The sequence below is a fragment of the Trachemys scripta genome, chromosome 4 (genome assembly GCF_013100865.1).
Source record: "Trachemys scripta elegans isolate TJP31775 chromosome 4, CAS_Tse_1.0, whole genome shotgun sequence".
Classification (NCBI taxonomy): domain Eukaryota; kingdom Metazoa; phylum Chordata; order Testudines; family Emydidae; genus Trachemys; species Trachemys scripta.
The window spans coordinates 121,470,760-121,493,637 of record NC_048301.1 but is presented as its reverse complement, the minus strand read 5'-3'; the positions used below and the strand labels follow the sequence as shown (position 1 = coordinate 121,493,637).

Genomic DNA, 22,878 nt, shown 5'->3' with positions numbered 1-22,878 from the left:
CGTGTGGGGCCTCTGTTCACCACAAGTGGAGCAGTACAGAACCTGGGGGATGTGGTTTTAGGCAATATACTGTTTGCAGTTGAGAGGTTAAAAGCAACACCATGAACTCTCCCCAGAAACCGGTAGGGAGCCAATGCAGAGCACAGGTGCCAAGTGCCCACTGAACAGCACTGCTTGCCGGGCAGGCTGACGCCTTCTGCACCTTTTCAATTTCAGAGGTTCTCTGCATCGCCCCAGAAATCCAACATGGAAGAAAAGTAGCTGGACGTGGACCTGTCTATAGACCCAGGGACATAGTTAGGTTTGAATGTGATCCTGGCTACACCCTGAATGGCAGCCGTCAGATTCAGTGCCAAGATGAAGGAACCTGGGATCCTCCTGTTCCAGTCTGCATACAGGGTAAGTGTGAATCTAGGCTGACTGCTGGGTAACTGAGATGATCAATATCTGGTAGGGTTGTGCCTGGAGGCTAAAAAATAAACATCCTTTGAATCCTGGGGTCGCTTTTCAGCTGGGAATGGGGAACATACAAATATCCGCCCACCCCCTGATCTCTTGACTATGCTCGTCACTGTGATAGCTGATCGCCTGCATCCTGCCCTGCCCTCCTGACAGCCAGAGATCTGGCAATGCTCTGTCTCACTGAGGGTCCTAATGGTGTGAATGGAAACACAAATCAACAAAATTCATCCCCCTCTCAACAAATTCTATTTTGGTTTCTTAAGGGAGTCAAGGGAGATTTGTAGGAACAGAAAAGTAGCAGATTGGGAAAATCTGAGTTTGTGGGTGAAGGGGGCTCTAGGTAGGTGATATTTAACCTTTTTTGGATGTGTTGCATCACTGGTGCAATGGAGGGTTTGACATAACACATGCATCCTGGGCTTTCCCCCCTCCTGCAGACCAGCCTATTTTAAGCTCTTCTTGAACAGGATTCAGATTTTCACTGAAATATTCTTCTTCCCCTCTCCCCCATTAGCGTTGCCGTGTCCCCCACCTCCGGTCATTGTCAGAGGGAAGCACAATGCCAATCCATTGGCAGCTTTCCCCAGTGGAACATATGTGAACTACAGCTGTGAACCCGGCTACGCCCTCCGGGGAGAGGCTACGATCTATTGTACCACATCTGGAATTTGGAGCCACCCTTCTCCTCTATGTGAAGGTGAATGGATTTTTGGTTGGCTTCTTCCCTTTGGCTGTAGGTGTGTCAGTCACCCGACAGGATTTAAAGCAAGAGAAAGAATGTTCAGACATACCAGCTAAAGTAACAAAATTCACAGCTGGGAATAGATCCCCCAGGGGGACACACGGGGCTATAGTCACTGCTGGCACAAGAAGCTCAGTTGACTTCAGGGGAACTTGCACACTGATGCCAGTGGAGAGCATGGCTCTCTGAGTGCTGCCGGACAAGATTACAGTTGAAAGGATTTATAAAAGTGTCAGCAGGAAGATGGAATAGTGTAGACATACTAATGAAAATGAAGTTAAAGGTTCTGCAAAAGAAATGACCCTATAGGCAAACTCCTACACAGACTCTTAGGGCATATCCACACATAGATGTTGCAGTGGTTTAACTAATGGCGTGAACCCAGAAACTTGCTATTATTTCAAAGGCAAATATATCCTTGACAATTGAATCTGAAAATGTAAACGAAGGAAGTGGCAGTGAATGCTCACAGGGTGCGACTCTGGGTGTGTACAAACTGCTAGATAGAATGAGAAGACAGATATATGGTTGACGCAGTGTGATGAGTGGTTATTTATGTTCCCACGTCTGCCATCGGTGAGGTGTGCTCGTCCTATAGCCTCAGCCGCTAAATGAGAGTAAGAGATAACTTGAGTATCTTGAGTCAATGGGCTGTTGTATCAAAGTTTGTGAAGGGCTTGGGTCCTTTGATAGATGGTGCTGTATGTGGATATTAATTCCGTTGAGCATTGCTGCACTTATTCAGTCATATGCTTTAAGGCCAGAAGCAACTATTGTGATTCTTTAGTCTTTTGCTGACAGTACTACTGAAAACTGGCACATTTTAGCATCCTGGGAGTATGGCAGCCCAAGGATGGATATTAGGACCAGAGGTAAACAGGGCAGGTGCATATGTTGTTTTAGTTGATTAGGAAATAGAGGTTCTTGTGTCAGCGGTGAGTTTGGTCCTGTGTGTGTTGTTTTAGGTTCAGTCTCCAGCTATGGATTTTGTTGTATTAGCACCTTTGACTGAACATTCTCTTTCCCTTGGCTTTAATCTTTGTGTAACACCTGAAAGAATATTTATAAAGCGGATCCGCAGTTGTTTCTTTGTAACACTGTTGTTTTATCAACCTGCACCTGATGTGGTACATACCAGCACAGTAGATATGGTTCTTTTTTCTCATGTGTATTTCCTTTCTTCCTAGAGGGCTGTGGTGTCCCAACGAGGTTAAGCTTTGCTGAGCTGAAGAGCGAGTATAAAAATCAGTCTTCCTTTCCTGTTGGGAAGACTATAAACTATACTTGCCGGCCCGGATACAGTAGACTCCCGTGGACTGAATCCACTATTACATGCCTTGAAAATCGAAAGTGGTCAGAAGCATTCGAGTTCTGTAAAAGTGAATATCTTCATGGATTTTGTTTCTATTGTTCAATAAAGATCTTAGAGGCACTAGGTTGTGTCCACGCTGCAAAATGTAACGTGTCCTTAAATAGTTAATAGTAACTAGTAAAGTTCTCTAGCTGTGCCTATTCCGGGCCTTTCTAAATGCCTTCTTCTTGGGGAGTGTTAAATATGGACAGTTCCTGGGGATAATTGTTGCACCGAAAGAGAGAAGCCTAATCCTAGCCTTGTTTTCTACCAGAGAAATCGTGTGGTCATCCCGGAGAGCCGGAGAACGGCAGAGTTATTATAACAGATCTCCTCTTCGGGTCAACCGTCAACTTCACCTGTGAAGAAGGGTAAGTTTCAGACTGCCTGAGCGGACTACTTGTGCCTAGCTTAGAGCTGTAAAACATAAGTGGATATCCTCATATTCCCCCAACTCCTGAAAGCAGTTTACTCTTCCATACCAAAGCAGCACTCCATCTTCTTGGCTCAATCAATATCCTATTATTATGCAGGGAAAGATGGATTGGCATAAGTCTCCCTCTTTTCTTCACTCATGCTCTGCCATTTATTGTACAAACTTTAATTGCAGTTTGGCCAGCTGAATGCTCTGCCTGCAGGTGCTGGCTGAGCAAAGATGTCTCCTGTGGAGAGTAGGATCCAAGTGACCAGGGCAAACCCTGGAATCTCTTGGATTTTACCCCTGCTTTGACATGGGAACAGTTCTTCTTCTGAATCATTGGAAATGGCTGCCTTTCTGTACAGAGTTGGGTGGAAGGGTTTTCACCGACTAACTGCCCACCTGCCAGACTGATGAGGTGTCTCCAAGGGAAACCCTGCTGGGGACGGTGCCCGAGTGAGAGCGCTGGGGATACGGTGACAGAAGAGGGCATCACTCGCCCTCTCCATTTGAAGATTAGGACTGTGCTTCGGGGTCTGAGAAAGAAAGGTCTGCAGCTGTAGTGCTGGCTTGTGCCCTTGTAGAGCGTGTCATATGTGGGGGCCAAAGGGAAGAGCCTGTGACTGCAGAAAGTCCCATAACACAGACACTGCATGTAACAACAGCTGCCTGCTGAACTCCAGAACCAGCTCAGCTGAGGTTTGCTGGACAGTGTCTTTGTATTTGGACCTCTCTGCCGGGGTGGGGAGTTACTCCTGCGTGGGTTACAACAGTCATGATTGACTTCGTTTATGAATCTCAAGCTAGCCAGACCTCAGCTGGGTCTCCCTGGCCCACATCCACAGAAATGTATCTCATCCATCATGAGAAAAACAAAACCCCTCTTGGCAATCTGCCTGAAAGTGCAGGGGAAATGCTGTTACTCGTTTGCGTGTGGCTTGTGGTTCAGTGGTGGAGAATGATCCAGCTGATGTGGTGAGGAAGACTTGAGGACACAAGAAGGAGATTTGGATCCCCTGGCTCAAAGAATAGCAGCTCATTGGTCCTACATAGGCTTCTGTACCAGAGATTAATTCTACAAGGGGCTGGGGAGTTCGGCTCTGGCAAGGAGCATTTCTCCTGTGATGGTCACTCAAAAGTCAGTGGTGTTGGTCCCCACCTGCTGTGGCTGGGGAGAAGAGCTTCCCAGTAAAGCTCAAACACCAAAGAAATAGATAAGAACTGATAACCCCCTCTGCCTAACTCCAGACACCGGTTGATTGGACGGCCTTACAGACGATGTGAGATTTCTGGCACACGTGTTGCATGGAGCGGTGATATTCCCATTTGTGAGCGTAAGTAGGTCACACCTGTCTGTCGAGGTGCTTAGGTGCCCCTCTCTCTCTCTTCTCTGAATAATCTCACAAATGTGAATAAACAGATATGGAAGAATTATAATCCCCACCCCGGAAGGTCTCACCTGAGGCACAGAGTGGTTATGTGACCTATCGTTTAGGGAGTTAGTCAGTAGCAAAACCAAAAGGTCTCCTGAGTCCAATCCCAGTATCTTAAGAACAAGACCGTATTGAAGCGGGTTGTACCTTAGAGAGAAATGTGATTGTGTCAAGTTCCTGGCAATCAGAATTTGGTCTTTCTTTGATAACTGAGTAACTGCCAAAGGCACTCAGCTTGGTTTGGCAAAAATGCCCCACCAAGGTGGTTATTGGCCCTTCTGGATTTCCAAGTAGCGTAACAGGTTTACCTGCTACCCACTTACATTAATCCAAAACCAGACATGGAGTTCATGACCTGTGCTTTAAGGCATGCACATGCCCTGGCGTGCTCACCAGCTTATGATACAGCAGGAAAATCATGCATTTTTCAACAGGTTGATCTTAAAACAGTCCATATGAAGGAAGGTTGTAGACCATTTAGACGTTATCCTAGTAAGTCTCTTTCGCGGTTTACAGTGCTCAAGAGAATTAGGTATAATTACCTATGGTCCATTACCTGTTGGCCTTGCTCATTCTAGTGGTTTCATACCTAGGGGCTCCTAAATTTCTTTATCAGATCAAGTAGCTGGAGCTGCTTCTCTACCAGTATTGATTCTAAAATACACTCCTCCTGTGTCTCTCCAGGTATTCCGTGTCTTCCGCCTCCAGACATCCCCAATGGAAAACGCACTGGCAAGTTCATGAAAAACTTCTCTTATGGGTCAGCTGTAACCTACAAATGTGACCATGGTTACCCGCTCATTGGAGAGGCCTCTATTCACTGCACAACTGAGGACGGGCTAAACGGAGTGTGGAGTGCGCGTCCCCCTCGGTGTGGAGGTAGGGTTTGCATAGGTGAAAAACCCCTCCCTGCTCTGCTGTTCCATGTATAGAAAGTCCAGGTTCAGACAAACCCACAAAGGTGAGACTCAAGTTAAATCCCTGCACTTAGTGTGCCTGCCCGTGGCAACATCTCCACAAGATTTCCATGATTCATGTTAGAGACTGAATAGCTCTGGAGCAGGGCTAAAGATTTGAGATGGAAACTGGTGCCACTGGATGCACCCATAGAGGAGCTCTGTTTTCAGCCCATGTAGGGTCACAACTTCTATTAAGGCTGTTAAAGACCTTTGATCCTAGCCACAAGGGAATGAAAGTGGGGGATGTTATGGTAGCGCTCTATTTCCCATTAGTATGAGGATTTCTGTTCTTGGCATTTGAAGGGACAACTGAATTCACATCAGAAAAATCTTCCTTAAAAAGAAAAAGACTTCATCCTGCGAGATCTCTCCCTGCAGAACTTGCACAGCATTTAGTAGTAGTTCCTTCGGTGTGGATGCAAAGTCTGCCCCCCTAGGAGTGAAGGACACAGGCTTGATGGTGCTGAGGATAATGGGGTGGAGTAAAGCTGTATCAGTCCCAAACATGTGACCTCTTATTACTAATGCACTTGGGATAAATATAAGCCGGACTTGTAGAATTTTATATTTGGAGGAGTTTGGTAGGCAGGTTGAAAGACGCTGGCACTTCTAACAGTAATAAAGAGAGGGTAGGTTGCTGGGACCACCAGCTTCCTCAAGCATCTCGGGCTTGACTGTGCAGATGGCTGAGCTCCCTCAATGTCTGAGGTCACTGGCTGTGAAGGGCCCTTGGTTCCTTGTAAGACTGAGCTCCTTGGCTTTACTCTGGGGGTGCACCCATGACTTGGAGATTGGTGCCCTGGTCACACCTTGAGGAGAGAATCCTTGTGAAATTGCTATGAAGGGACCTACGCTGTGACCAGTGTATCTCCATCTCCTCCTCTCAGGGTGGCCCTCCACATTTCCCACAACAATCTGTAGTTTCAAGGAGGAATAATATAGGCTAGTGCCTGAGATTGAAGCCGAAGCCCGAGCCTCTTTGCCTGGGGTCGAAACCAAAGCCTGGGTCCCACCGCCCGTGGCCTAAGCCCGAAGGTTTCAGCCCTGGGTGGCAGGGCTCAGGTCACAGGCCCCCTACCAGGGGCTGAAGCTCTTGGGCTTTGACTCCCCCTCCTGGTGTGCTGGAGCTCATGCTTTGCCTTTGGTCCCCCGGCCCGGGACAGCGGAGCTTGGGCAGGCTCAGGCTTTGTTCCCCCCTCCCGGGTCGTGTAGTAATTTTGTTGTCAGAAGAGGGTAGTGGTGTAAAGAATTTTGAGAACCCCTGGGCCAGTGCAACAAGTTATGGAAGTGTAAAAAAGGCTTGAGACCTGCGTAGGCTGCAGAGATTTTTTTCTTCCTCTCTGGCCCTGTTTCAGCTAAAGCGTTTCTTTTGCAGAGGTTAGATGCCCAGCCCCACAAATCCAGAATGGAAGAAGAGTATCTGGTGACAGACGTGTCTATTCGTATAAAGACAGTGTTACCTTTGAGTGCGATCCTGGCTACACCATGAAGGGTCACAGTCTGAGTCAGTGCCAAATTGATGACACGTGGGATCCACCTCTGCCAGTCTGTGAGCCAGGCAAGTGTCAAAACTCTGATTTGTTCGTATTATTCATCTAGAAACAGGTTTCCCTTTTGTCTCATCTGTGAGCATCTCCAACACTAACCCAGTCTGCGTCTGTCCTGCCTGACGCTCACCTCAAATCAAGAGACTTTACAGACTGGTTTGAGGGGAGAGGTGGACGGTCCCAATGGTTAGGAACACACCCAGAAAATAAGAAATGAACCAGGTTGGGGGCAGGGCTGGCAGGGCTCTGAGAGCAGTGGGGATGTCAGGTGAGGAACTTTGTCCCTGCTGTTTGCTGCAATCCTTGTGCTTTCCCACAATGCATTGGGAATCAGGATTCCTCAAACTGCACCAGCTGCGAGAAGTGACCCAAGTTCACACGAGCCGTGGGTCTGCCTGAGGGGAATTTCTGTAACTTAAAGGTGAAAGCAGAGCACTTTTATCTTCCTCTGCTCAGGATCCTCATGTCTGTCCCATCTTGAAATGGGAACTGGAAGTGATTTAGAAGATGATATTCAGTAACTTCTTGGTCCACCACAGCTTTTGCAGGAACTTCTGCTTCCTCAGCTGAATTTCACTATTTTTATCAATTTTGAGCAGTCCTTTCAGTAACTTCACACGCTTTTCACTCTCCCTTTGGATGTGGAATGTGCTCTTTAGGTCCTGCATGCTTAATAATCATGGAACCATTTTTTGTTTTTCTCCCTCACACTGGTCTTTCAGTCAAGCTCTTTTCTATAATGGGGTGGGGACGAGATTGTTACAAATGAGTAAAAGATTCAGAAAAGCAACAGGCCGTTAGGACTTGCAATGTAACACACTCAACCGCGAGCCTAAATTATCCAGTGATTTTTGGTTGTCCAACTTGAGATGCTTAAAGGAGCCTGTTTTTTTTTTTTCCTGGGTGTTGAGTGTTTGTAAATTACTGTTGTGATCCTGACTACTCCCTTCTTTGGGAGGCATCACTTCACCATACAGCGTCTGGAGCTTGGAATTGCCCCCTCCCTCAATGTGAAGATGCGTTTCTGTTATGTTTGTGGCTTCCCTTTGCCTCGCTCGGTGTGTCACACACACACAAGGACTTAAATTGAGACTACAAGAACTTTGAGACAAGCCACCAATTCAGCAAATTTCACAGCTATGCACTAAACCTCCAGTCAAACACATGGGCCAAAGTCAGTGCTGGCTAGAGGAGCTCCTTTAACTTCAGTGGAATTGCATCCACTTGTACCAGTGGTGAATGATTCTGTGAGTGCAGCTGGGTAATGTTCATAATGAAAGAATTGATAGAAGTGACACGAGGACATCAGATTGTAGAAATAGTTATGAAATTGAAGTACTGTAAAAGACTTATCAAAGGTAATGGCTCGGTCCATTCCATCCCGCACGAGCATTAGAGTCTAAAGGGTTTGTTACGCTTTTCCTTTCAGCCAACACAAAATATACAGTGGAAATAGCCCTTGGACCCTTACTAAGGTGGCTGGGAAAATGTCTGGGGGTTACAAGAAGCATGACTGAGTCATCATGCTTTATAGGTGTTTGGGGGGATGTGACTGGATGGAGGTAGGTAACTTTACCCCTGATGTGCATTTGCCTCACTGCTGTTGCATTGGCCACGACTCAACACAAGCATATGGATCTTTTCCCTTCTGGAGATGAGCCTGTATGAACTCTGCTTTAGTGAAGACTCTCTTCCCTCCCTGCAGTGCCGCAGTGTCCCTCTCCTCCAGCCATCGCCAACGGGAAGCCCAGCGTCCAGGCCTCGGCAGTGTTCACCACTGGAACGTCTGTAAATTACAGCTGTGAGCCCGGCTACTCCCTAACTGGGCAGGCATCTATTTATTGTACGGCATCCGGAACGTGGAGCCCTTCCCCTCCTCAGTGTGAAGGTGCGTTTATGTTCTGTTACCTAGAACTAAGAGGAAGAAGCTCCTACCACAGGGTTTAACTCAAAAGACGAGGTAACCGGTGCAACAGCTTTAGTACCAGGGAATTAAAGCTTCATTTAATTAGAGACCGGGTGAAATAAATGCTTTTGAAAATAAATGTGCTGTATGCAAACTCTGCACTCCTATGCACACACATACCACGTTCATGAAGTATTAAAAATCTGCACCTGTCTGATACCCTGCGCACCCTTAACATAAATTAGAAACACTAGCAACTAATCTCGCAGCTCCCCTCACACTCACAGACAGAGACGCTATGCCCACCCTTGCTACACGCTGAGTGAAGAGTAAAATGTGTCCCCCAAAGGCCAACAGACCAATACTCTTTAAGACCCAGGTGCCAAACTGAGGGTCCCTCACAGGGAGCTCTCCCACCAGCCCTGCTCTCTCTCTCACTGAGAGGGAACCATCTGGGGCCTCTCTTCACCACGAGAGGAGCAGTATGGTACCCGTGAGATGTGGTTTTAGGCAGCCTACCACTAAAGTGTTTGCATTTTAGAGGTTAAAAGCAACACCATAAACTCTCCCCAGAAACCGGTAGGGAGCCAGTGCAGAGCACAGGTGCCAAGTGCCCACTGAACAGCACTGCTTGCTGGGCAGGCTGACGCCTTCTGCACCTTTTCAATTTCAGAGGTTCTCTGCATNGGGGGAGGGGAGAGCTGCCACCGGGAGGGGGCGCCTCAGGAGGAGGGGGGGCAGGGAGCTGCCGCAGGACTGGGGGGGGGGCAAGGTGGAAGTTTCACCTAAGGCGTGAAACTTCCTTGCACCAGCCCTGGCTCTAGTTAATATTGGCCCCCTCTCGTCTCACCAGCCCCGCTCTCTCCTTAAAGGGGGAGAGCAGCGGCTACAGGGCTGGGGTACGGGGTAGAAGCCCCTGCCCCCAATCTGGCAGGGAGTCACGACGAGTCCTGGGGCCACAAGGTTCTGCATAGATGAGTCCCCTTCACCCAGGGCCAGGGCCCCACCATGGTCTCGGCTCTGCGCTGCCTGCCCGGCGCCCGGGGGCTCCTGACACTGCTGCTGCTGCTGCCCCTGCCCGGGGCTCGCGGTGAGTCGCGGCGGCCCCAGCAGCGGGCGGTGCCCAGGGCTGCGTGGGGCTGGCAGGCGGGGACCTGCTGCTGCCTCGCACTGGCTGCGCGGGGTGCGGAGCGGGGGGCAGCGAGCCCCGCCCGAGGCGGCACCGCCCCACTGGCTGCTGGGTGCAGGGGCTCGGCCCGGCTCGTCAGTCCTCAAGAAAGAAGTATGAAATAAAAAAAGTTTACCTGTCTGAAGATCCTGCGTGTTCAGACATGTTCCTTTCATCATCTTGAACGCAGCTTCCTCCTGAGAAGGAATGCTTCTCATGATGTTTCATTTGGGCAACCAGGCCTTGCATTTCTTTGTTGCACTCTTTGCATGCATACCTGTCTTAACCACAAGTAGAGGAACTTCATTAAAATATTCCCAAACTAGGTCTCTTTTACGGCCTGCTGCCATTATAGGTTTTTCCCTTCTCATGAGCGAATGGTATGGTAGATCTCAAGTCAAGGGAGGCTACACTCAGAAAGACCTTAAGACTTTTGGAATATGCTGCTCAAACAGTTTGGCTTTTCTTTCTACTGCCTGTCCCTTCCTTCTCACATTTATCTCCAGACTTCAACTTGTCCAGCTCTATTCCACCCCCAACAAATTTCTATTAATTGAACTTTTTGAAACTTTGCACTTCTAGAGAGGGGTAAGGGATTGACTCTGTGTACACAAATTTGCAGAGAGACAATAGAGTTGAGGTCTGTTATTTCTCACCTCTCGATATTATTTATTTATTTTATTTTAAAACATTTTTGCTGTTAACAAGCGTGTTATCTCTGGAGACACAAATCCACAGTTTGAGAATTGCAAAACTAAGCATCTCTGGTGGTATCTTCTAGACTGAGCACTGAGTCCCATTGGGTAGATAGAAAGATTAACCAAAATAATTTATACAGAATCCCCTGGAACCTCATAAGATTGGGACCCTAATCCATGAACGATTGCAACTCTTTTACAAAACTTTTCTTAAACATTACATCAATATATTGTCTCATACTATAGAATTAGAATTCATAATCCCTATTCCATGATGAGAGATCTTTGAGCTATAATGTATCTTTGTTTTTCACAAGGGTTTTTCCTCAAAAAGCATTTTATTGAAAAAACCCAACTTAAATTAAAAAATCTGTTTCTTTTTAAAAAAGTATAGATTTTTATCGACTGTGACAGACCCAGACCAGTGGGGTACAGGAGTCTGGTAGAGGGCAAATATACTGGTCACTGGATGAGTAGTTTTCTGTTCTCTGAGTGACCAGAGAAGGGGCTGCACTGGAGTAATCAGGAACCTGCTAGAACCAGTTAAGGCAGGCAGGCTAATTAGGACACCTGGAGCCAATTAAGAAGAAGCTGCTAGAATCAATTAAGGCAGGCTAATCAGGGCACCTGGGTTTTAAAAGGAGCTCACTTCAGTTTGTGGTGCGAGTGTGAGGAGCTGGGAGCAAGAGGCGCTAGGAGCTGAGAGGGTGTGCTGCTGGAGGACTGAGGAGCACAAGCATTACACTGTTCTACAGCCAAAATGCTTCTGAAATAAATGTAGTCAAACTTTACTAATTCTGGGTCACTGAGAACGAAAATGATGCTTAAAATTGTTGATTGGCTCTAGTTTTCAAGATATGCTATTGGGTCAGTATATACGACCCTTGACTTGGGAATGGCAGAGGATAAGTGAGTTATAAAGGGAAGGGATCTCAATTTAAACCAGAAATGACTAAAATACATCTTTGACTGGATCTATGAATAAATCTATGACTGGGTTTGGACAGTACTTGCTTTTTAGGCAAAACAATGAATGATGCAATCTGAAGCTGGTATTGTGTCATACATGATATGAATTGCATCATGTTATTCCTAGAAGTCATGGATGATGCAATCATAACGAAGCTTACATCACTCTGCTGAAAAAATTGCCCTATATCAGCTCTAGAAATCATACAGTGTCGTGCTCTCTTATGTGTCAGTGTTTGATTTTGCAAAGGGACACATTTCTGTTTAGCCAAAGTGAGCAGAGATGCCTCGTGCTTGTGTGAACAGTGCAGATAACTTCTGCTATGTTTGTGGTGAAGTGACTTTTGCATCACAAAAGCGCAGTATAACCACTGTGGTTAAGAAAGCCTATCACCTTTATTTTGGCTGCAAAACTGGAGATCAGGACAAGAGGTGGGCCCCACACATATGCTGCAACACTTGTGCAACAAATCTTTGCCAGTGGTTGAACAGGAAAAGGAAATCTATGTAATGTAACATTTTAATGTACTGCAGTTTTGTATCAAGGCCATTCAGTAAACTAGCGTCAAGGCTCTAATGAAAACAAGTACACCCAAATTGTCCCCAATAAAATCACTTGTGACTTCTCAAAAAGGAGTATTCTGTTACAACAGACTACTGAATATCTTTCATGGTTAACTTTTTCCCTTCCTTGTCTGTCTCTATTGCTAGGCATTTGTGATTCTCCTCCAAGGTTGAGTTTTGCTGAGCTGCCTGGGGTAGTGAACAATTCCTATCCTGTTGGGACCCAACTGAAATACTCCTGTCGCCCAGGATATGTTTTGGACCTAGAAAGTCTCCTTATGTTACATGTCTTGCAAATTCAACATGGTCAGTAGACCCTGAGTTTTGTGTAGGTGAGTGTCTTTGTTGCTTTTCCATTTCAATTGATGTGCAAGCCATCTTGACACAGTTAGGAATATCTCTTCCATTGGGTAAGTGGTTCACAGTTAAACACTGGTATCCATAGACACTTTCTAAATACATTTTGGACAGTTCTTTGTTATATTTGTAGTTGACTGTGTATTTAAAAAAAGGCAAAAAAAAAAAAAAGGCAGAATGCTTCCCTGTCTTTGTAGGCTGCTTTAAGAGCAGCTAACATACAAAATTCCAGTAACTTCAGCCTTCTGTGCTGAATACTCTCCTCTTAATCCTATTGAGGAATTGGTTTACCACATTTCTTCCTGGTTTTTAGGCCATGTGCTGAATACCTGCCTTCCTAGAACATTAACATCTTGTTATGTAGTAGTAGATCTAAACTTAAGAATAGTGCCGTTCTTCTCTAGCAGAAACCCTATTGTCCACATAATGGTCCTGTGACTGGGAGGCGTTCAGTGCACACCAGTGAAGTTACTGGAATTTGATACTCTACCTATGCTGGTCAGCTTTAAATGGAGTTATAAAATAAAAGACATCTAAGCTTTAACCCTCTTCAGTTTCCCTAATGATCTTGGTTCTTACCATCTCACATCTTTTAACTTCATTAAAGTGGGTGCCACAGAACACTGGACAACTACAGCTTGGTGTGGTTAAATTAATCGTGTTCATAGTATTTCCTGTTGATAGTATAGGGAGCATCAAAAGTACTGCAATAAAGTGAAACACTTTGTGGTAAGTGTCTGTCTTTTTTGAAAAACTGTAGTTGCTCTATCCCTGATAATGAATTGTAGAATTTAGCCATACTGAATTCACTGTACTAAAAGTAGCCCCAGTATTCAATAATGTGTTACAAACTAGGTCAAAATACTAATTCGTAACAAAACTTAGCGAATACTTCTCTTGGCTTCATTTTTGCAAGTTTCCTCATCTCAAGACTATATATGCTATATACAATGCAGAAGTCCCTAGTCAATGCAATACTACAGTAACTAGTAAAGAGATATACAATTGGATACTGATGAACCTTAACTCTGCCTCCTTGTGTATATGTTTTTAAATTATGATTTAATTTGTCGTATTGAATACTGATGGGACTTTCTTGAATAGCCTTAGACTCACGTACTCTGGCCTGCTGGCTTGAAAAAATACTTTATATATAGGCCCTGATTCAGCAAAACGCTTAGTGCCTTCTTAAGTCCCAGTGACTTCAGCGGGACTTGTTTTGCTGAATCGATCAGGCCTTAGTAAATAGGTCACAATTTTTACATGCCTTGTCTGCATTGAGAATTTTTTTCCCCAGTACAGTCATAAAGTTAGCACTTTTTATCTTTGCATGGCTACAGTATATCTATATTGAACTCCATAGAGATATGGTGAATTTTTGATACAGTTCATTCTTCGTGGGAATAAGTCTACTGCGGGGGAAAAAGCATCACGAATAACTCTTGTAGGGGCAAAGAAAATTTCTTCCACTGAGCTTGACTGAGGAACACGCAGTTCTTAACTGTCTAAAATCAGGATTCATGTACGAAATGCATAACAAGCCTGTAGAATGTACTGCCACAAAATGGAGGCAAGGAACATGGTAGGATTCAAAAAAGGATGAGACACTTAGAACCTCGTCCGGCAAACACAAATGTGCTTTATATTGCTCGTGTGACCAGTCTGCTGCGTCATAGACTTTAATGCTAGAAGGGATTGTTACATCACAGGCTACTTACATTTCACCAAGTTATTCCTTTACTGAGCTCAAAAACTTGTTTTTGACTAAAGCATATCTTCTAGAAGGACAGCCGGTCCTGATTTGTAGACTTGCAGAGACTGAGAATCTGCCATTTCCTCTGGTAATTTGTGCCCATGGTTAGTCACCCTCACTATTAAACACTTTTGCCTTATTTCCATTTTGAATTTGTCTGGCTTCACTTTCCAGTTCCTGGTTTTTGTTCTGCTTTTCTCTGCTAGATTAAAAAGCCCTTTAGTACCTGGTATCTTCTCCTTGTGAAGATCCTTAGTCGCTGTAATCAAGTTGCCTCACAGTCTCTCTTGACAAGCTAAACAGACTGAGCTCTTTAAGTCTCTCACTGTACGGCATTTTCTCAGGTCCATGAATACGTTTTTGTGGCTCTTCTCTGCACCATCTCCAGTTTTTCAACATCATTTTGAAAATGTGGACACCACAACTGGGTACAGTATTCCCGTATGGGTCTCAGCAGTGCTGTATACATTGCTATCACCTCCCTATTCCTGCTCCCCTGTTAATACATCAAGGATCACATTAGCCCTTTTTGCCCTAGGATCCCACTGGTAGCTCATGTTCAGTTGATTGTCTGCTGTCACCTCAATCCTTTTCAGACTTGCTGCTTCCCAGGATATAGTTTCCCCGTTCTCTAGGAACGGCCTGCATTTCTTGTGTCTAGATATATAATTTTCCATTATACGATACAAGAATGCATTTTGTTTGAACAGACCCAGGGGATCCAGATTGCTTTGTAGGACTGCCCTGTCCTCATTTATCACTCCCCCAATCTTTGTGTCCTCTGTGAATTTTATCAGGAGTGATTTTTGTATACTTCCAGACAACTGATTAAAATGTTGAATAGATCAGGTCTAGTACCAATCCCTGCAGAATCCTACTAGAAACATGTTTGTTTGATAATGATTCCCACTGATGACTGCTCTTTGAGATGTCCATTAGCCAGTTCTTGTATGCAGTGGTGGTGTAGCAATGTCAGTCCCAGGATATTACAGAAGCAAAGTGGGTGAGATAATATCATTTATTGGACCAACTTCTGTTGCTGAGAGAGACAAGCTTTCATGCTTACGCACCACTCTTGGTCTGGGAAATGTATTCCAAACCTGAAGAAGAGCTCTGTGTAAGGTTGAAAGTGTCTCACCAACAGAAGTTGGTTCAATAAAAGATATTACCTCACCCTCTCAGCCAATTCTTAATCCATTTTACTTGTGCTCTATTGATACTGAAGTTTCAGAGTAGCAGCCGTGTTAGTCTGTATCCGCAAAAAGAACAGGAGTACTTGTGGCACCTTAGAGACTAACAAATGTATTAGAGCATAAGCTTTCGTGGACTACAGCCCACTTCTTCGGATGCATATAGAGTGGAATAAATATTGAGGAGATATATATACACACATACAGAGAGCATAAACAGGTGGGAGTTGTCTTACCAACTCTGAGAGGCCAATTAAGTAAGAGGAAAAAAAACTTTTGAAGTGATAATCAAGATAGCCCAGTACAGACAGTTTGATAAGAAGTGTGAGAATACTTACAAGGGGAGATAGATTCAATGTTTGTAATGGCTCAGCCATTCCCAGTCCTTATTCAATTCTGAGTTGATTGTGTCTAGTTTGACTATCAATTCCAGCTCAGCAGTCTCTGATTGGAGTCTGTTTTTGAAGTTTTTCTGTTGTAAGATAGCCACCCGCAGGTCTGACATTGAATGACCAGACAGGTTAAAGTGTTCTCCCACTGGTTTTTGAGTATTATGATTCCTGATGTCAGATTTGTGTCCATTAATTCTTTTGCGTGGAGACTGTCCGGTTTGGCCAATGTACATGGCAGAGGGGCATTGCTGGCACATGATGGCATATATCACATTGGTAGATGTGCAAGTGAACGAGCCCCTGATGGTATGGCTGATGTGATTAGGTCCTATGATTATGTCACTTGAATAGATATGTGGACAGAGTTGGCATCGGGGTTTGTTACAAGGATAGGTTCCTGGGTTAGTGGTTTTGTTCAGTGATGTGTGGTTGCTGGTGAGTATTTGCTTTAGGTTGGGGGGTTGTCTGTAAGCAAGGACAGGTCTGTCTCCCAAGATCTGTGAGAGTAAAGGATCATCTTTCAGGATAGGTTGTAGATCTCTGATGATGCGCTAGAGAGGTTTTAGTTGGGGACTGAAGGTGACAGCTAGTGGTGTTCTGTTATTTTCTTTGTTGGGCCTGTCTTGTAGGAGGTGACTTCTGGGTACTCGTCTGGCTCTGTCAATCTGTTTTTTCACTTCAGCAGGTGGGTATTGTAGTTTTAAGAATGCTTGATAGAGAGCTTGTAGGTGCTTGTCTCTATCTGAGGGATTGGAGCAAATGCGGTTATATCTTAGAGCTTGGCTGTAGACAACGGATCGTGTGGTGTGTCCTGGATGAAAGCTGGAGGCATGTAGGTAAGTGTAGCGGTCAGTAGGTTTCCGCCCTATACCGGAAATAGTATACCTTCAGCCCCCAACTAAAACCTCTCCAGTGCATCATAAAGGATTGTTTGGAAACCATATTTTTCAGAACTCTCTGGGAGGGCTCCTTGGCAGTGAAGGCTCAGGCTTCTGTGAGTTCATACCACAGCCATAAAGTTCTTAGGAGGGGAAAATAAAGGTCATTGTACAGTCCTAATTTTGGTGATGGCAGTGCTCACGCACACTACTGCATTTAGCTAACAATGCATTTATGTACTTGGTATTCAAGCAGCTGCAACAACTTGGTATTATTCTTGCTGAGTTACCCAGCCTAACAGCTGGGATGGAGGCTTTTTCAGAGGCATTAGGCAGGTTGGTCACCTCGCTACTTTAATATTAACTCCCGCAAAAGCAGGGAAGTTCCATTCCAGAATGTCATTGTATGTAGATCTTATAGCTTGACCCAAATGCCTGATGGCTTCATACAATGATGATGTTTAACTCATGCAGTTTACTGGAGGGGGATGGGGAAGGGGCCTGATAGTCTACATACAGCACAGCACCCAAGGGAAAGATCCAAACTCGTGTAACTTTTATTTTAAAATACATACCTGCTGTAGTCAAGTATCAGGGCTTTGTACGTATGTATTTTATATATATATANGCTTGGTCAAGTGGACTGGTGCAGGGTTAAATCGACCTAACGCTGCTAAATTTGACCTAAACTCGTAGTGTAGACCAGGGCTTAGACTCAAGTAGTCTGGCATGCCTGATTAGGAAAATACTTCATGTATATAACAGGCCATATATTTTGATGTGCAAAAATCCTTATCCGCATCAAGGACAGAGATGTTTTCCCAATATACTCATTAGTGCTGTTTGTAGCTTTCTCTGTGGCTCCCTGAATACAGCATGTCTCTTCTGTTTGGCATGTGGACATGGTGAATGGCTGATGGTGTGTTCTGTCTGGTAATAAGTGTCTGGCACCAGAGAAAGCATCACAAATAACTCCCTGTACCAGGTAGGAGGAGTCTCTGCCATTGAAGTTGACAAAGTGATAGAATTAAACACTTAAAATGGACAATAAGAATATCCACAGTTAATTGACAACTCTATAAGTGGGATAAGTCTGTCTTGTCTCTAAAGATGCAGATTCCTAAATATTAGTTTGGCAAGCTCCTGACTGAGTGGCCAGCTGATGATGGGAGACTGATGTCATGTTCATAACTGCTTTTTCCTCTTCTTTTTGCCTTAGTCATAATTACCCAGGACAAACCCACAACTGTCCCCCCCGAAGGAGCAGAAGTAGCTGGTACTTCCTCAGGTAAAGAACTTGGATTTGCTAAAAATCTAGAATTTGGGGTTCAAATTTCCACTTGAATAAAAATGAAATGTACAGTGTGAACGTCATTTTAATTTCTATAATTCTGCTATTCAAAGATTCAGATATGACGATGCTCACCTAGTGCTTGCCTAAAAACTTGACAGAGAGCTCGTTGTTCATTTGCACACTCCATGCTCTCCTGGTTTTCCTGCCTCTCTCATTGTTCCTGCGCCATTTCTTTTTGTTATCAAATGCTTTTGGTGGGTCCTTCTCCCCCTTCCACTTTCCAAAGGATTACCACAGCGCTCTGACCTTGGCCCTTTCCTCTGATTCCTCTCAAAAGGAGAGTGACGTGGCCAATACCGTGGGTAAGGAATATTATTGTCTGGGCTGATTGATGGCAGCTGTAATGAGAGGAATGGGGGCAGGGACCTCCTCTTTGTTCTACAGCGTTTCGCACAGTGGGGCTGTGAGTCATGACTTGAGCCCTCACGCGCTATTTTGACACAACTAATAACAACCATATTGACTGCAGTAGGGGGTGGCCTGTGAAAATCTTCTATCGCTCTATGGCGTCCAAGCACTGATCATTTCAGTGGCACAAATTCTATTTCTTAGCTGTAGATTTTGTTGGGACAAAGACAGTTAGACTCCAACCATACGGTTATCCCAAGGATGAGAATTCACAAGTAGATAATTTACAGCTGAGAGAATTAGCTCTTGGAATGATGATGGGGTAATGCACCTAATGCGTGTGGATCTTCTGCTTTGTGCAGACTTGACGGTATACCCAACAGAGAGAAATATTAGAGAAAATCAAGTGGGTAAAACACTGGGAGGGGGTTGACTCTAGCAATTATTCAGCCTGACAGTGCTTTCACTGGCATGCTTGGGGGCTTTTCTTCAAATGTCTTGGGGAGACAATATGAGCAGTTGTAAATTTGATTCTTTAAAATTCAATATGTTTTGTCCGGTGCTTGGCAAGATAAATTTCACTCCGGTCTGCTTGTGGGTGTTGATGTCTTTACATGCCTGGAATCTCTGCCGGATTTTTGGTCTATTTTAACTGTAGGTGTAGGACTATTTTAAATAGTCAGTTGTGGGGAGAGCACCTCAAGTATTTTATAAAACTTTCTTTTCTGTACAGGTTCTGCGCTGAACACAGCTGGCAACTCTGCTGAGCCTACAGCTCCGGCAGCTGGGCTGGGGCCAGAATTTAAAGGGCCCGGAGCGCCTGGCCCTGCGGGGAGCCCACAGCCCTTTAAATCCCTCCTGTAGCTCCGGCCGCCGGAGCTGTGATGCGGATTTAAAGGGCCCGGAGCTCCCGTGGCAGCCGGAGCCCCAGGCCCTTTAATTTGCCCCTGAGCCCCAAGGTCTCTTGAGACCACAAGAACTTTGAGATAAGCCACCAATGCAGCAAATTCCACAGCTGGGGACTAAACTTCCAGTGAGACACACGGGCCAAAGTCACTGCTGGCAAGAGGAACTCCTTTAACTTCAGTGGTTGTGCATCCACTCGTACCATGAATTATGATTCTGCGAATGTAGCTGGGTAATGTTCATGGTGAAAGAATTGACACAGGTGACAAGAGGACGTCAGAGTGTAGAAATAGTTATGAAATTGAAGTACAGTAAAAGACTTATCAAAGGAAATGGCTCAGTCCATTCCACCCCACACATACCATAGAGTCTAAAGGGTTTGTTATGCTTTCCCTTTCAGTGATGTGCGTGAGCCCAGAAGTGGAGAATGGAAGAACAAATGGGATACAGCCTGCCTACAGACCCAGAGACATCATTGTGTTTGAATGTGACCCTGGTTACACCTTGAGCGGCAGCCCAGAGACTCGGTGCCAAGATGATGGTAGATGGGATCCCCCTGTCCCTGTCTGTGAAAGAAATAAGTGTGACTAAGGCTTTGATGGTGGGTTATCTTTGATCTGGCAGGGTCAAAAGGACTGTGGGATTAGTTTGAGATCTGAAAAGGGAAATGCAAATATCTGTGTAGCTATCCCAGTGTTTCCCGTGCTCCTCTCTATAGTACCTTGGCTTTCCCACTCTCCAAAAGATCCAAGAAGAACTGAGTCCTGGTCAGCTTTGCTGACTTAACCCCCTCCCAACTTAAGGGAACTTACGGATGGCCCCTACCAACCAAGAAATAGTCCCAAAGTAGCAGCATTTCCAATGTAAACACAAAATATACAGTGGAAATAGCCCTTGGACCCTTACTAAGGTGGCTGGGAAAACGTCTGAGGGTTACAAGAAGCATGACTGAGTCATCATGCTTTATAGGTATTTGGTGGGATGTGACTGGATGGAGGTAGGTAACTTTACCCCCGATGTGTATTTGCCTCACTGCTGTTGTGTTGGGCACGACTCAACACAAGCATGTGGATCTTTTCCCTTCTGGAGATCAGCCTGTATGAGCTCTGCTTCAGTTAAGACTCTCTTCCCTCCCTGCAGTGCTGCAATGTCCCTCTCCTCCAGCCATCACCAATGGGAAGCCCAGCATCCAGGCCTCAGCAGTGTTCATCAGTGGAATGTCCGTAAATTACAGCTGTGAGCCCGGCTACTCCCTAACTGGGCAGGCATCTATTTATTGTACGGCATCCGGAACGTGGAGCCCTCCCCCTCCTCGGTGTGCAGGTGCGTTTATGTTCTGTTACCTAGAACTAAGAGGAAGAAGCTCCTACCACAGGATTTTACTCAGGAGACAAGGTCACCAGTGCAACAAATATAATAGCAGGGAATTAAAGCTCCATTTAATTAGAGAAATAAATGCTTTTGAAAATAAATGTGCTGTATGCAAACTCTGCACTCCTATACACACATACACACCACATTAGACTGAAACCCTGACTGATACCCTGGGCACTCTTAACATAAATTAGAACACTAGCAACTAATCTCCACGCTCCCCTCACACTCACAGACAGACACGCTATGCCCACCGTTGCTACACACTGAATGAAGAGTAAAGTGTGTCCCCGAAGGCCAACAGGCCAGTACTGTTTAAAACAAGGGGCCCTCACAGGGTGCTCTCCCGCCAGCCCTGCTCTCACTGTCACTGAGAGGGAACCATGTGGGGCCTCTATTCACCACAAGAGGAGCAGTATGGTACCCGTGGGATGTGGTTTTAGGCAGGCTAGCACTAAAGTGTTTGCATTTTAGAGCTCAAAATCAACACCATAAACTCTCCCCAGCCAGTCCACAGCACAGGTGCCAAACACCCACTGAACAGCACTGCTTGCCGGGCAGGCTGACGCCTTCTGCACCTTTTCAATTTCAGAGGTTCTCTGCATCGCCCCAGAAATCCAGAATGGAAGAAAAGTAGCTGGATGTGGACCTGTCTATAGACCCAGGGACACAGTTAGGTTTGAATGTGATCCTGGCTACACCCTGAATGGCAGCCGTCAGATTCAGTGCCAAGATGAAGGAACTTGGGATCCTCCTGTTCCAGCCTGCACAGAGGGTAAGTGTGAATCAAGTCTGTTTCCTGAGTAACTGAGATCGAAGCCGAAGTCCGAGACCCTCTGCCTGGAGCCGAAGCCAAATTCTGAGTCCCACCGCCCGGGGCAGAAGCCCGAAGGTTTCAGCCCTGGGTGGCTGAGCTCAGGTCACAGGCCCCCTACCTGGAGCTGAAGTTTTGGGCTTTTGCTACCCCGCCCAGGGCACTAGGGCTCATGCTTTGGCTAATCCAGGCTGGATCTGTCCTACCCGCTGCTCACCTCAAATCAAGAGACTTCACAGATTGGTTTGAGGGGAGAGGTGGACGGTCCCAATACATAGTAACAGACCTAGAGAATAAGAAATGAACAGGTTGGGGGCAGTGCTGGCAGGGCTCTGAGAGCAGTGGGGATGTCAGGTGAGTAACTTTGTCCCTTCTGTTTGCTGCAATCCTTGTGCTTTCCCACAATGTGTTGGGGGTTATGATTTCTCAAACTGCACCAGCTGTGAGAGGTGACCCAAGTTGGCAAGATCCATGGGTCTGCCTGAGGGGAATTTCTTACCTCTACTTAAAGCTAAAAGCAGAGCACTTTTATCTTCCTCTGCTCAGGATCCTCGTGTCTGTCCCATCTTGAAATGGGAACTGGAAGTGATTTAGAAGATGATATTCAGTAACTTCTTGGTCCACCACAGCTTTTGCAAGAACTTCTAGCTGAATTTCACTATTTTTATCAATTTTGAGCAGTCCTTTCAGTAACTACACAGGCTTTTCACTCTTCCTTTGCATGTGGGATACGACCCTCTAGTTCTTGTATGTGGAATAATCATGGAACCATTTTTTGTTTTCCCCCATCACACTGATCTTTCAGTCAAGCTCTTTTCTATAATGGGGTGGGGATGAGATTGTTACAAATCAGTAAAAGAGTCAGAAAAGCAATAGGCGGTTAGGACTTCAGTGTAACACACTGAATAGTGAGCCTAAATTGTCCAGTGATTTTTGGTTGCCCAACTTGAGATGCTTTAAAGGAGCCTGATATTTTTTTCTGGGTGATGAGTGTCTGTAAATTACCGTTGTGATTCTGGCTCCTCCCTTTTTGGGGAGGCATGACTTCAACGTACATTATCTGGAGCTTGGAACTGCCTCTTCCCTCAGTGTGAAGGTGCGTTTTTCTGTTCTGTTTGTGGCTTCCCTTTGCCTCGCTTGGTGTGTCAGACACACACGAGGATTTAAACTGAGACCGTGAGAACTTTGAGACAGCCACCAATTCAGCAAATTTCATAGCTATGGACTAAACCTCCAGTCAAACACACAGATCAAAGTCACTGCTGGCAAAAAGAGCTCCTTTAACTTCAGTGGCT

At 45.5% G+C, this 22,878-nt stretch overlaps 1 protein-coding gene across 1 annotated transcript in view; it reads left to right on the top strand.

Moving 5' to 3' along the window:
* Nucleotides 1-22,878, top strand: part of LOC117876533 (complement receptor type 2-like) — a 74,397-nt gene that overhangs the window by 14,426 nt on the left and 37,093 nt on the right. Inside the window, exons 3-13 of the mRNA XM_034768795.1 lie at nt 217-399; nt 977-1,159; nt 2,392-2,505; nt 2,830-2,926; nt 4,222-4,307; nt 5,091-5,285; nt 6,741-6,923; nt 8,618-8,800; nt 18,007-18,075; nt 19,796-19,936; nt 21,362-21,544. Coding sequence (XP_034624686.1) covers nt 217-399; nt 977-1,159; nt 2,392-2,505; nt 2,830-2,926; nt 4,222-4,307; nt 5,091-5,285; nt 6,741-6,923; nt 8,618-8,800; nt 18,007-18,075; nt 19,796-19,936; nt 21,362-21,544 — 1,617 coding nt within the window. The remainder of the gene's footprint in view (nt 1-216; nt 400-976; nt 1,160-2,391; nt 2,506-2,829; nt 2,927-4,221; nt 4,308-5,090; nt 5,286-6,740; nt 6,924-8,617; nt 8,801-18,006; nt 18,076-19,795; nt 19,937-21,361; nt 21,545-22,878) is intronic.